Source organism: Triturus cristatus, chromosome 5_2 (genome assembly GCF_964204655.1).
Source record: "Triturus cristatus chromosome 5_2, aTriCri1.1, whole genome shotgun sequence".
NCBI classification, from domain to species: Eukaryota; Metazoa; Chordata; class Amphibia; order Caudata; family Salamandridae; genus Triturus; species Triturus cristatus.
This window is the reverse complement of record NC_140588.1, coordinates 799,160,003-799,175,489: the sequence shown is the minus strand read 5'-3', so window position 1 is coordinate 799,175,489 and position 15,487 is coordinate 799,160,003. Positions and strand designations below refer to the sequence as shown.

The following is a 15,487-nucleotide window of genomic DNA, read 5'->3' as shown; positions in this document are numbered from 1 at the left end:
GGATCGCCCAACTACAAGTCGGCAGTCCCGCCAGCCGAAATAGGATGCGACTGCCACCATCGCGGTTGCAATGTCCATATTTTGTATTGCGGCGGGTGCTGCGGTCTGCAGCACACGCCACAGTACAAAAAAATGGACATTACTCATATCCCTGCACTACGTGGAAAGCACCATGTGGTACCTGTCACATGGTTCAGGGATATGTAGGAACCCAAAACTGAGGGCCAGGGCGGAGGGGGGCCCGCTACAGACACCCAGTGTCCCTTTCCGCCAGCCTTTTCATGGCAGGTAAATAGCCATGAAACGGCCGGCGGGGAGGGACATCATAATCCCTACAGCGGTCCCTGGCACCGCCACCATTGTAGGGATCGATGTTCCCTCCAACGGTCCAATGGATTCATTCAGCCCATCAGATCCGTGGCGGTCAGTCTCGCCGACCCCCACCAATCTACCCACCATCCTAATGTGGCAGTCAGAAAATAATTTTGCGATGGCAGTAGGCCCGCCCCTCATGGGCTGTCGGTGGTGGTCCCACAATCATCGTTATCAGGCCCAAAGGTATTGCTTCCAGACCAGGTGCACGTTCATATCAACATGAGTGCACGCAATTACACTTCAGCAGATTGGCTCGCAGAAAAATTAACTTGGATGAGTGCCCATTTTCATCAGCACAGTAACCTTTCAGCTGGACTTTTTCTAATAGCACATAATTTGTTTACATTATGCTGCATACAGAGCTATGACCAATGAGCACCAGACTCTGTAATTTGGGGGTGTCAGGTGATACTAGTAGGCCTGGGCGGTAAACCCTTGTGCAGCTTGTGGAGATTTTCCCACTATGCGTAGAGCACGGAGTTCTGAAAAACTTCGCGTAGCGAGTGGAGAGGAGTTTTTTCCTCTCTCGCGGCTTGTCAATGTTAAGTTGGTCAGCGCGAGCGAGGAAAATACAACTCTAGACCACATCCTGGTGAGATTACTCAATGCGGGTGCTCACGGCAGGTTGCTCGCATTGAGAAACCTGCTGCTCACATTTCCGCTTAAGTAGAACATCTACTGGAGCTTCAGAACGAAGCTGCGTCCTCCTGCGCTGCATGTGGTGCTTTCGTGCTAATTTTACAGCACGGGACAAACGCCCGGTACTAAAAATCAGCGTGAGCATGGTGACTTACCTCACTTGCAGAACTCCGCACGGTGCAGCAGAGTTTTTTTTGTTATTTGGAACTCAGCAAAGTCTGCCCAGGCCTAGATGTTAGCAGCGTTTTCACTCTACTCACCACACAGTACTGCCCACGATGCCACACTACTTTAGTTTTGGGTGCAGACTGTGTTAGCAGCACACACATGCACATGTATGTTTAGATGAATGGGAGCGAGGAGGCTCGGCAAGCAATGGTTCCACTCAGGGACAGGCTCTGACTCATAGAAGGTTCGACGTAAACTGAAGGTGCCACACTGCTGGTGACAGGTGCAGCAAGGAAAAACAAAACTGCAGCCTTCCGCTTGAGTGTGTCTACCACTGATCAATCAGCTGGGTCACAGGCAAGGAACACTGCCCCCCACTCCCTGGGACCCACATAGTTGGGCACTGACTGGTCCAGAATTGTTAATGATAGGTATAGGACGTCCTCCAACCAGGAAAAAACTAACCCACTAAGCACTCCTTAGATGAGGTTTTTAGTACAGTAAAAATAATGCATGCAAATGTCAATCAGTTTTCTATTTACTTGTTCTTTTCTTTCTTTTTACACTTCACAGAGATAATGTTTTATTCACATCACAATTCAGAGTACGTTGTAGTTTCTTCACATATTTATAGAAACCCCAATGCATTTCGGGCGGGGTCCTTCATCAGGGGTAGTTCCTAAAAGAAGCAGTATCACTCGTTTAATTACCAAGTCTTGAATGCTACTTTAAATACTGATAATGTCTAAACCATCAGTGATCTAAATCGTGGAATCTTATATAAAACGGTGATGTGACATAACTAAAATGATTTGAACAAGACAAAAAGTGCATATGTAAATTAACACGCATGCGCAAAAAAAAAGAGAAAGCTGCATAAAATCCACTAGTGGCGAAGAAAACGTGTTGTACTGCAATAATATGCACAAGATATTATATGCATCCCAGGTGAAAACCAAAATATATATAAATTTGCCGTGAGTTTATGAAACATGTGCTCAAGGTTTAGGATGTGTGAAAATTTGTGAGTCCTGCGTGAAGATCGTTACTATAGACAAATCCAATACAAAACCAAAGTGAATTAATAAAAATCTTTGTGTCTGTTAAAGATGCATACCTGTCTGTCCATGTGTGGTTTGCCCATACTCCATGAACGCAAAAGTTATACCACGCAGTAGAGTGTGTGTTATTTTCGAGTAATGAAGATGAACGAACGGTGAATGTCTGAAGTAAATAAACATTCCGGACATGGAAATGAAAAAAAGACTAAAGAAATCTAGTCCACCAGTCATCCTGTGGTGAATGAAACCTCGGTGAACCCGGAAGTAAAACCACGTGTACGAATAAAGAAGTCGAAAAATAAAAACTGGAATAATAAAGATGTAGTTAATCTCTACACTATAGCTTATGATGAAAAAGTAGGATTGGGAAATTTAAAACAGGGAATAAATTAACTAACTTAAATGTAAATGACAATAAATGAATAAATAATTCAACAGCTTCATACTGTTGTCGTGAATTCTATAAGAAGCAACTAAAATCTATGAGTTCATTAAGTCCTTTGGGGTGAATAGAATTTAATAGTTTCATCCAGTAAATTTCTCATTGGATCAAATATTTGTTGTTGTCTCTTCCTTCTTTTGCAGGTATATGTTCCAGAACCAAAAATCTAAGTTGTCTGATGTTATGATAGAAATTGTTAAAATGCACGGAAACAGTCAATTTTGTTTTTTGCTGTGATTCTTAGCTTGATCGGTGTGCCCTGGGTGGGGAGCATAATAGTAGTGCCTTTTATTATATTGCTACAATTCCCACGGTTTAGGCATGGTAATGTCCCTCTGTATATACCGTTACTCTGATCGGTTACTCTATCAAGTAGTTGTTTAAGATTATGAGTTCTTTGGTATGCGAAAATCGGTTGGTGTTGACATATGTCTTTGAATTCAGTTTCTGTTTGCAATCTTGGCCAGTATTTTTGAATGATAGTTTTACTTTATGACTTTTCTTCTTGTGCACTTTTTGTTTCTCTTGGTTTCAATAGCTGTGAACGATCTTTAGTCTGAACTCTGTCAACCGCGTCTTGTATAACTGCTGAAGGGTACACTCTTTGTCTGAACTTACTCACCATCCTGTCTCGGCTTTTTTATATAGTTCTTCATTCAAAGAAATTCTTTTCAACCTCAAAAGTTAAGAGTATGGTAGGTGTTTCTTTAACTCCATGTGGAGGAAACTTATAAAATGCAATAGATTGTTGCGATCTGTGGGTTTAGTAAACACAGTAGTGATTAGTCGTTTGTTCTGCATGATAATTTCTACATCCAAGAATGTGATACTTTCAGTACTCATGTGATGAGTAAATTCAATTCTTTCATCAATGGAATTTATCTGAGGGATGGCCCTAGACAGATCAGATTGTTCTCCCTTCCAGATCATGAAAATGTCATCGATGTATCTATAGAAAAAACAATCAAATTTTCTAACCAACTGCTTTTAGATAGTATGTGATCTAATTCAAAATGGTGCATAAAGAGATTAGTGTACGATGGGGCGACACAATTTCCCATGGAAGTGCCGGATAATTGGATGGAATATTCCTAATTCCATTTGAAATAACTATGGTCAAGTGAAAAATGTAGTAGCTCCAGTAAAGAAACGTTCAAACTGTCTTCCATTTCTGCGTGAATTAGAAAAGATTTGGTGGCCTGTAACCCCAAATTATGAGGACTGGAGTTGTAAAGGGATTTTATATCAATCGTACACAGTGTAGTTTGGGTATGATTCTCTATCACAATGTTGTTTATTTTGATTAGCAAATCAGTGGTATCCCTTAAATACAAGGACATTCCTCGAACTAGGGGTTGCAAATGTCGATCTATGTACCTTTCGATAGGTTCATGAATAGAATTACAAGTTGAAACAATGAGTCTAAATGGTGGTTTTTCTTGACATTTGTGGATCTTCAGTATCATATACAGATAAGGAATGATTAGATGCTCCTTTATAAGAAATGTTTTATCATTTTCTGTAATGGTTCCCATTGTTCGAGCATTTTCAATGATGAGAGACAAAATTTGACTGAATTCTCTAGTTGGGTTAGAATTTAATTTCATATAAACAGTAGTGTCTTTCACGTGTCTCCACATTTTATTGATAAAAGTCTGTGTCTAGAATTACTAGTGCACCACCTTTATCGGCTTTACAACAGGTAATTGTTATAATGAAGACCACAAGCAGGTAAGGAGGTAACTCTTCTTTAATGGTCCATACACCACCACAGGTTCCAGCAGAACACTTGGAGGGCACAGTGGAATGTTCGTGACAGGGAGGGGGTGGAACCAAGGGGGTGAGAAGGAGAGGGGGAAACGGAACGTACCAAGTGAATGAGATTACAACACACCTCCCTGCATAGGGCGAAAGAGAGAGCGGTGAGGGAAGAACAGGGGAGGAGGCGGAGGGAGGGATACAGGAGGACCGGAAGCCCAAGGGGTAAAACAAGAAAGAGGGGAGAGACAAAGTCTTTTTGTTGGAGGCTATTTGTGCTATTGTTCTCCATTCTTTTCGTGAGAGATTTGACCTTTTTTTATCTTTTTCTTTAAACACCTCGCGTAGTTCTCGTTGTACCACCGTTTCGAATTAGTCACCTTATGGCTGATGGGTGATATTGACAGAGCATATATAACATACACAATACTTAAACAAAAAAAATGTGTGTGTTTACACTGGTGACATGAATTGGTGACAGATTATGACAAACCACATCAAAAACTCCACAAGTAGAAACAGAAAAACAAATACGTCAAAATTGAAATCATATTCCTTCTATTATTTCTAGTAAATACAAATGCTCTAGCAAGACTACTTTTGTTCTATAGTCCTTGCTGGGCTGGAAACATGCTAGTGTGTTGAACATAGACGTTTTGACCCCTAATATAGTGTGTGTTTCATGAAAATCACAGCGGGTCTTCCTCAGGACCATAAACAATTGTGTATGCCCTTTTTCAAACAGAAAAAATTCTGATTATAGATATCAGTGTGTGATAAAGTTTAAAAAAAGAAAAAATGTCTGAGCATAGGCTCACCTTATGAAAAGGTATGGAAGGATTTAAATTCCATCCGATTATTAATGTATGACATCCCAAATATGTCAGACATCTTGTTCCTGAAAGCAGGGACGTTCCGTATTGATCAATCAATGGCCCCAACCACGGTTATCTAAGTGGGGAATGGGATTATATATGAGGATTAAAATAATAGGGTAAAAAATTCACCACCTAGGTGTAGATCTGACAATCCATGTGACCTCCGAGGCAATTATGGGCACTATGAATGTGTCACCAAAAGTATATAAAAACACCTGAGCTATACATGCCAATAAACCAAATTCGTCTAGTGTGTGTTAAGGATAAGGGTGAAGTGAGGGTCCCAACACCGAGTGGTATTTATTAAAAATCCAGTAAACTCACATGCCCCTGTAATAAGGTTTATGTGGGTCAAACAAGACAGAAAGTCAAAACACAAATTCTTCAACATTGCTCTATGATACTTTGCAAAGTGCAGTGGGCACCACTAGTGGACCATTTCAGTTCAATAGTAAATGTAAAATGTAAATTTGATACTTGTATAGCGCATTACTCACCCACAAGGGTCTCAAGGCGCTTGTACGAATACCGCTGTGGAACCCATCCTGGTTTTCCCTGTGAGGTGTCCACTCCTGGGCACCCCCAAGGTGGAGGCCAGGCATCCTTAGCGTTGTGGGGGCCGTTGTGGAGATTAAGCAAGCTATTGCCCAGAGTGGGACTCCATGATTGGATTAGGCACCAAGGCGAGAATTTTCAGGTCCGTGAAATTTTTGAGCCCAAGACCTGCCGAGGCGGGGAATTGAACCCTGGTCCTGGGTTAGACCTCTGCATTAGGGTCTGCCGCTCTAATCATTGAGCCACACTTCTCCAACTCTCAAATATAGTAATTTAAATCCTTCCATACTTTTTGATCAGGTGAGCCTATGTTCAGACATTTTTTTTTAATACTTTATCACACACTGATATCTATAATCAGACTTTTTTCTTTTTGAAACAAGGCATACACAATTGTTTATGGTCCTGAGGAAGACCCTGCTGTGATTTTCTTGAAACACACACTATATAAGGGGTGGAAACTTCGATGTTCAACAAACTAGCATATTTCCAGCAGAGCAAGATCTATAGAACAAAAGTAGTCTTACTGTTGCATCAGTTGTGTGCTTCTTATACATATGTTGTGAAGTCCCATCAGGAGTGGGGGATAAAGTTTAAAGTAACTTTTCATGTGGCAGAACCACTGTTCCTATACTGTAACTAATGCTAGAAGCAGGCTCTCAAACATACTGGAAATGGTTTTTTTCTGAAATTCTTAATATGAACTTACCTAACAGTTAAAGGAGAGAATTCGAGCTAACCAATTACTTGTCATGTTTTGAGGGTCAGAGTATGTGGAGGGTGAGTTGTTCTGCAACTCAGCAGTACCCGAAGGTAAACCATACTTGTTAATCCAGTCTAATAGACGGCAGCAATCTCAGGTGACATTGGAGAAAGGATCCGAAAAATTGAAAACACAAGGTACGATGGTGCAATACACTTCACTATGTAACATATTTCCAATACTGGGCTTGGTAAGTACTTTAATGCTATTAGTTAATTGTGATGTCTGTGAATGACTCCAACATTTGTTTACATCAACACAATAATTTCACTTACCAAAAGAACTCCAAAGTGAGTGAGATGGGTACAGTTGCATTTTGTATAATTTTCATTTGTATATAGTAAGTGGCATCCCTCTGTGCTCCATCCACCTGTTTTATCTGCAAAGAAGGGAGAGATTTTCAATCCACATTAGCATGCTCATTCATCAACCATAATATGTAAAATGTAATTTCCATAAATTATGAGGCTGTCTGGGGTACACAACAATATTTAAGTGTTAATTATGCCACCAAACTGCTTTTGCGTAATATTTGTCATAAAAGGATTAAATACGAATTCACAGTTCCAACAGGCAAATCAGGTAATCGGCAACATGTGAATGTGTGGGAGTAATTTGGTTTGTGCAGTGTACTTTACAAACATAATACACATATCTGAACTTTAGCATAAAAACGCTAAAATAGTGAAAAATTGGAAGCATATTTTGTGAAGACTTACTATGATGCATTTGTTGTTTTTTAAGTTGCTTTGATGTATTCCACAAGAAATGTGGTCTTCTAATCTACTGTAGAAATAAACTGTCCTTGTTATAGTTCTATGTTAGGTTGTTGTATTTTCATTGATTTAGTCCTTTGAGAAACACCTGTTCCAGTAAAAAAGAGCTCACTCCAATCATTGAGCCAATTTATTAGCTATATCACAGACTTTGGTCAGTGCTATTAGAATAAAGTGTGGTCCATTAATTTCCTTAGGCAGCAATGCAGTGTAATGGCAAGCATCCCCAAGATGTAGTGTAGTGTCGTGGAAGAGTGCCCCTAGGATTGAATACTGTCCCTAGTATGTGGTGTAACATTTTCTGGATGGTGCCCAGATGATGAAGTGCTGTGGGGGGGTTAATGTCTAGAGGATGCTATTCATTGTGGTTGTTCAAGGGCTGATGTAGAGTGGGTTGTGTTTGTGAGAAACTATTCTTTCAACCCTATTCAGGCTCGAGAGAATCACCAGCTATCTGTCAACGGAGTGTCAGTTGACTCTGTCAGAGAAAAGCTTCCTTTGTTATGAGGATGCCTTTTCAACCCCAAACCACAGGGGTGAAAAGCGTTAGAGCTCCACAGCCACCCGGCACCTTCCCACCGAATTTCATCACCCCAGGCGCACTTCAGCCGGCACCTCGATGGTGCGGTGTCCAGCATGCACAGGGCATCTACTGTTGATGCTCCATGGCCCCGTGCACAGGGCAGCTGAGCCCCACTGGAGCCTCTTGCATCTCTGTAGCCTGGTCTTCACTATTTCTGCTGTGCCCATCGGAGCGGGGGCATCGCTTGGCCCCGGTATGCAGATGTTTCTTGGGCCACCGGGGCCTCCCCTCGCTCCTCGGCCATCTCTTGGCAGGTAGTGCCGGTCTGACTCCCTGGTGAGCCATGGGCGGGGATGTCGCTCTGCTACTGTACCCTGTACTGCCTGGGCCTCTCTGCTTACTTCAGCCGTCCCCCAGCCACCATTGCTGAATCATCCCCAGCAGGGGAGCAGCATACTGACTTCTGTCACCAGTATGGGCCCTCTTGGCAGACACCAGGGCTTTCTCAACATGCCCTGTAACATTGGTGCATCACTTTGCTGTTTTTTGTCTGGTGCCCGCCTACTGCTGTTTGTTCCCGCACTGACCGCCACAGAGCCCTGGGTCCCAACTGGACTTTCTGCTTGGCCTGACTGTACTGGAAATGGGGCCCGAGGTTTGGCACCTCTGTAGCTGGAGGACCGAAGTCCAGGGAACAACGTCCATTTTGTGGGGGTACCAGTGGGGGCTGAAGGGAAGGACATGGACAGTTTTCTCTCCACCTTTCATCCAGAACTTACAGGTTTGCAAATCTTCCCACAGCAGAAATTCCAGAGGGTCAAAAGGGTGCACCCGAGAGGGGATGCCCGTCATAATACTCCTAGGCCAATCATTGCCTGCTTTACTATGCCCAACGCTGACAGCTTCTGTCGGTCTCCAGATGGCACTATGGACCCTTCCTGTATCAGTGCACTAAAATTTACATTGAAGCCAATATCTCTCGTGAAACCACCCTCCGGCAGAGGAAACATCTCTCACTACGGCCCGCCCTCTAAAAACTCAGTATTCAGTATGGTCTACTGGATGAAGCCACCATGCTGTTCACTATCAATGGTAAAAACAGGGACTTTGATGACTTAGACGACCACGAGGACTTCCTTTCATCTTTGGATTTTACAGCCATGGATGTTACGGTGCAGACGGAGGGAGCGGGCAAGGGGAGGTGGCAGGAGATTTCCTCACCCCAGGACTCTGACGCTCTCGTAGGGAACACTTCTTCATAACATCAGAGGCTGGACTCAGTCCTGAAGAGATGGGGAGAGAGGGACTCCTGTGATGGGCTTAACCGGGGGACAAGAGCCATGACATATCCCACACCCCCATCAAGCCCTGATGGCCAGGCCATCTGGATTATGTTGCTCCAGTGGGACTCTCCCAATCTTCAGATGTCCCTGTCTGGGTGAAATCCACCCACTACTGACTAAAGTTTGGGTGGGGGGGGGGTTGCATTCCTCTGCTGTCTCCAGTTGGGATGTCGCTCCCAGGGGCCAATGAGGGGTCCTTACTCATCTTTCTGAGGGCACTGTCATGCTCTATTTGATTGCTTTTGCCCTGGCACACAATATGCTATTATTGTATGCCTATCGCTATTTACCATGTACAGCATGCTGGTTTGGGTTGTGACAGGGGGGTATTGAGCTGGCTGTGGGGTTTTGGAGATTGACTCACCCGTTTAAAGTAAGGTAGTTGGCTAGTGTTTTTTTGTTGGTTATCTGAAGACATGTTAGATGTCCTTTCTAGGGCCACCCTCAGTTTTACCTTCTCTACTCTATCAGCTCTGTTTCAGTTCCCCACACAGTACTCACTGTTCTCTAGTTGGTAAGCTCTACACCACCCTCCCATTTGCTTGGTCTACAGTGTTCCTTAGTGTCTGCAACTGCTTCATGCTATCTGCTCTTTTCTCAGGGGGTTTGGATTCTCTCTCAGTCTTTCCAATTCCTCATTTGGTGCTCCTAATCACCTTATATTTTCCACCCTCTATTGTCTGCACATAGTTTGTTCTCCATGGGTTTGCCCATAATGTCAATAGTCTTGCTCATTACATCAAATGGAACATGATACTCACTTATCTCGCCACCAAGTCTCCTGTTATTGCTTTCCTCCAGGAAACACATTTCTTGGCTCCAGAATTAGATAAATTGAGCAGAGACTAGGTGAGAAGGGTTGTTGGTAGCAGCTATCTGAAGGACTCCCACTCAATAATTGCCTCAAAGGACCCGTCCTTGTCCACGAAGACGTGAAGGGTAGCCATCCTCATATGTAAATCCCTCCCCTACACTATTTAGAGAACATGGACAGATCCACAAGGTTGCTACGTTTTTGCTAAAATGAAAACGTTGAACCGAACGTTAGTGGTCAGCTCTGTCTACACCCCCAATTGGGACAGACCAACCTTTTTTATCTCCCTTTCTAGAGTTCTGACAGAGGCCAGTACTGTTGAGTTGGTCATTGGATGGGACTGCAACTAGGGCTCGACCCTTACTTAGACCACTCATGTCCCACAAACAGATCTAATGCTTGGGGGATGTCTTGCAGGATCGCAGCCTGACTGATCCCTGGCACCTGACGCACCAGCGGGATAGAAAGTATTCTGTTTTGTCTTGTGCACATGGCACCTGCTCCAGGATAGATTTCTTCCTCATGAATCATGCCTCTTTAGATTTTCTGCAGGATTTCAGCATAGCAACAGAGGATCACGGACCATGCCTTGGTGGCACTAGAATTGGACTTGGGAGACGTCTTTCCCACCTCCAAATGGTGGAGACTAAACATGGCTTGTTACAGGCTCCCCTGTGATAAACAGAAACGTATGGCAGATATCTCCTTCACTATTTGGCAGACAACAAACCTACTGCTCCCTCGGCCCTAGTACTATTGGTGGCCAGAAAGTCCACCCTGAAGGGTGAACATCCTGTGAGACTCTGCCGTACGCTATCGAGAAGCCAGCAAGAGGCTGGCGCATTTGGAGAAGGAGATGTGCACTTTTACCTCACAATATACATGCTGACCCACACTCTTTTTCCTCTGCTGCTTATAGACTGCTACACCCTGAATATTAACTTATAACACAGGCCAAATGACTGCTATTGTGTCAAGTGGCATAACTATGAACAGGGGGGAAAGGTATGTAGGCTTCTTGCATTGTAGCTGCGACAGCGTGAGGCTCAGTAGGCCACTCTGGAGATTCGTAACAGTGAGGGGAGACTGGTGACTAGTCCAGTGGCAATAGCAGACACCCGTGCCTGCTTCCAGGGCTCCTTTTGCTGCGGAAAGGCACCGCCAGACCTTTAGTCTGAACAGGCCATCTTTGACGGTCTCCACCTACCCACTCTGTATGAGGCTGGCAACAAGGTGTTGTACGGGGAGAGCACGGAAGATAAGATCTCTGATGCCATAGCAGAAAGGGCCTTCGGTAAAGCGCTGGGTGACGATGGCTTCCCCATCAAATTCTATAAAATTAACAAACACTTCACCTCATCTATAGAGTTTTCAAAGAAGCAGAGGACACTGGTTTTCTACGGCCTGAGTACAGTAAGGCACTCATAAGACTCATATTGAAACCTGACAAGGACCCCACCCTTTGCTCCAACTATCGTCCTATTTCGCTACTTAATACGGACATGAAGGTGCTTGCTAAAGTGCTCGCTACTCAGTTGAAGAAGGTGACTCCGAGCCTAATATGCGATTCGCAAGTGGGCTTTGTACCAGGTTAATTGTCCCGTAATCACATGCGTCTCCTGACAAACATTCTCTGGCATCTACAGAATGACCCCGATGACACGTTTTTGCTTTTCTTAGATGTGGAGAAGGCTTTTTATTGGGTCAAATGGGAATACCTGTTTTGCACAATGCACAGATTGAGTTTGGGCCCTGATTTTGTGGTCAAGGTCAGATGGCTTTATGCTAACCAGATGGTTCAGGTGGACTACAGGGGCCACATGTCCAAGGTCTTTCATATCAACAGGGGGACCCAGCAGTGCTGCCCTCTCTCTCCATAACTCTACTTATTGGTTCTGGAACCCCTGGCTGCTGCTATTGAAAAGGCTGACTGTATCAAAGATGTAGAGACTCCCCCAGGTTGTAATAAAATCATGCTCTACGTCTATGATATCTTTTTGACTCCTATCTCCCCTAACTCTTCAATCACGCACCTAATGGGCCTTATCAATGCCTTCTCCGTCTACTGTGGTTAACAGGATTAATTGGTCAGAATGTGAGGCCTTGTCAGTGACTGCTGGATGTCCAGGATCTCCCCCTAACTGCTTCGGTTTGACGTGAAAAACAGCCAGGCTGAAATATTTGGGTGCTCCTATTAACAGGGGCATCCTTTGATGACGAAGATGGAGCATGATTTCCAGTGTTAGTACACCCTGCAGATCTCCCTTTAAGGGCAAGTGCAGATGGTAAAGATGCTAACGCACTGAGATTTAATTACCTCTTTGGTATGCTCCAACTTCTGGTCCCAAAGCTTGCTTTATGTGCATTGAACAGGTGCATTAAAGTGTTTATCTGGGCTGGAAGGAAACCCTACCTTAAATGAGCCAGGCTCCATGCCAGTACTTGGGGATATCTGCTTGCCAGTTATGTACTTATACTACATGGCACACCATCTTTTGCAGTGGTGCCCCCGGCTGACCAACCTGCTTCTGTGTCCTTAGAACTTGCTATGATACAAACTCCTCCAGGCCTCAGTATATCAAGACTCCAGTGCTTCTGTCCCAGACCATTGTCTGCCCACTTTGAATGCAATGTGGTCCATTTGGAAGGACTCTCATTACTATTATTAACTTTTGGTTGGGGACAGATAGGCAGTTCATGTTTGGTATCTATAAAATTGTAATTAGATGGGAAAGTCAGATGTTATATTACTGTTTTGAAAATGCCACTTTTAGAAAGTTGGAATTTTCCTGCCTTAGCCTTTTGGTGTCTGTAGCCCCTCCCGGGTCACATGACTGGGTGTAGTTGGCGGTTAGGCTTTGTGAATTTCTCCCAAACAGTCACACAATAGAGGGACCAGCTGTGCCTGAATGGGTCATCTGCAGGCAGGATAGGGCGGAGCTGGACACAGCCTCACATGCAACTGAATGGGCCATGCTCTGCGTTCACATAAAAGACTTGTCACATCCACAATGTCTCTGCAGACAGCTTGGAGCCAGGGCAGGGGAGTCAGAAAATTCCAAGCACTTTCAAAGAGAAACCTCAAGAAAGAAACTTCTCCTAACTTCGAAGTAGGCACCTGGTATAACATTAGGGCTCTCAGACCTACTCTTCAGTTAACCTTCTGGATCTGTGGAAGGACTCTTAGAGGACTACCTGGTGCTGTGGCCTGCTGTGTACTTCACAACACTGCTTTGCGGCACCTGTAAGGATTGCTTTGCTGCCTGGAACCTGCCTTGAACCCTCAAGGCCAGCCCTGCTGTTTGAGCCCTGCTTCTCCAACTGAACCAAGTGCTAATTTGCTGGCCTCCTGTTCAGAGCCACGGAGACATAACAGGCTCCCACCATTTTGAACCAGCACCTGGACCCAGCTGAAGTGAGTTCCCGACCCCCAAGTGGTGCCCTTCAGGTTATGGACCCTTAGTATTACCTCAGTTTAGCTTCCCTGAAGTTTTTGGGCTCCTTGCATACATGAACAAACCGTTTGCACCAAGACCTTGCCGCCCACGCTACCCACCAACAGGAAGTTCTGACCATCTGCAATGCCCAACAGGATCTTCGCAGTACAGCAACAACCGCCTGTGACGCCTAGCCTGCTCTTCACGCTACTTTGACAGCCATACGCAATGCTCTCCCTGCTCCTCATGGTGTGCTATACTGTGAACAGAGCTTACCTCTTTGCACTGAACTGTGAAGGTAACTTTTAGAGGGACTGACCTGGTCCCTTTAATCGACTCGCGCTCCATCGCAGTCAACCTGAACTTGTGACCGTCACCTGGTTTTTCACAAGCAGACGGCCGTGAGTGGCGCTTTGTACTTTATGGCTCTATTTTTCACTTAAATCTTTAAAAATCCATAACTCGGGTTCTACTGATTGGAATTTTGTCATTTTGATGTGAAGTAAATTTTCTAAAGTGGTGTGGGATCGTTCTTGTGTGGTGTCTTCACTCTATTACTTTTTGAGTGCTGCATAAATACATTACACATTGCCTCTGAAGTTAGCCTGGCTACGTTTGTGTCAAACTACCCAAGGTTAAGCAAATGCTAATTTTGGGACTTCTTTGTGGTTCACCCTGCCAGAGATTGCAGCTGTTCCTTGACCAGGGCTCACACTCCAGTCAACCACCAACCCAATTTCTCACATTGCGCAACTTGCATTTTCTATTCGGAGGGTGTCCCATCACCTTAGACATCTAAAGTTAAGGGCGCAGAAGGTAAGGGAATCTCCTCTTTGGATCCATTCAGTCCAGGAAGGACCTAGTCCAAGGACGCTTCACTTAAGGTAAACCATCCATAATTGGGCATTTATACCTAGATTGTGCAAATATATGCATCATTTCTGAACATCTAAAGCCAACAACATCATTAAAACACCTGTATATAGTATATACACACATACAAGCCATTCATTTCATGTTCATTAATGCACACTCTGCAGTCACACATGCTCCTGACATAGATTACATCATCACACAACCTAGATGAACTCATCATCGTGAAAATAAGATTGACACCCTTCTCCACACACATCCTCGATGTCCTTAGCCCTATAGGCTATAGCATCCAACACATAGATGACACACACAAAGAGGAGGGCTCTCAGTCATTCAACTCCTCCTGGCCCTTATTTATTTTGTATTTAAATTTAAATATTTAGCATATTTTATCAACGATTTTTAAAATGATCCAACATTTAAAATTTTGAAAAAAATACATTAGAATAGTAAAATAGATTTCAGAATATTTTTAAAAAAATGTGTCTGGTGAAAGGATATTTCTTTATATATATTTTATACATGTTTAATTTAGTATTGAATATTTACAGTTAGGATATTGAAACGTAATCCTAGCTCAAAAAACACATTTTTCTTACCTCAATATAAGTGAACTTAAAGTTAGGTATTAATGGTAACCCCCTTGTCCAGTATATGAACTTTTCCCAATGTTAAGTGGGACTACTAAAGTAAAATTAGTAAATATGCTCCTGCCCCCACAAATGTTTTTCCCTCAATGTTTATGAACCTTAAGTTGCAATAGTAATTCTGTTACCCCTATCCTGAAGAAAGTGATAAAAACAGGATAGGAGGAGTAGGTTCAATTAGGGTTTGCTAATAACCACCAGCAGTAAATTCCTTTTTTATTAGAGTTATACCTTATTAGTTCTGGAGCCTAAAAATAATCCTGCCGCCTCTATACCAGAGGACTTTCAACTTTCACAGGTGGATTACCTGTCCTTGTGATCTTGCTTGTTTGTGTAATGGCAAAGGATTTTCCTTTCCCTTTCCGCTCTGGGTTATTTCAAATAGTGTCCGCAAATATCCTTAAGGAGAAATTGGCTTGTATGGAAATTGTT

The 15,487-nt window shown here is 43.6% G+C and overlaps 1 protein-coding gene across 1 annotated transcript in view; it reads right to left on the bottom strand.

Moving 5' to 3' along the window:
- ADGRG4 (adhesion G protein-coupled receptor G4) overlaps window positions 1–15,487 on the bottom strand; it is a 1,724,535-nt gene that overhangs the window by 403,025 nt on the left and 1,306,023 nt on the right. The window contains exon 21 of the mRNA XM_085607949.1: window positions 6,915–7,018. Coding sequence (XP_085464075.1) covers window positions 6,915–7,018 — 104 coding nt within the window. The remainder of the gene's footprint in view (window positions 1–6,914; window positions 7,019–15,487) is intronic.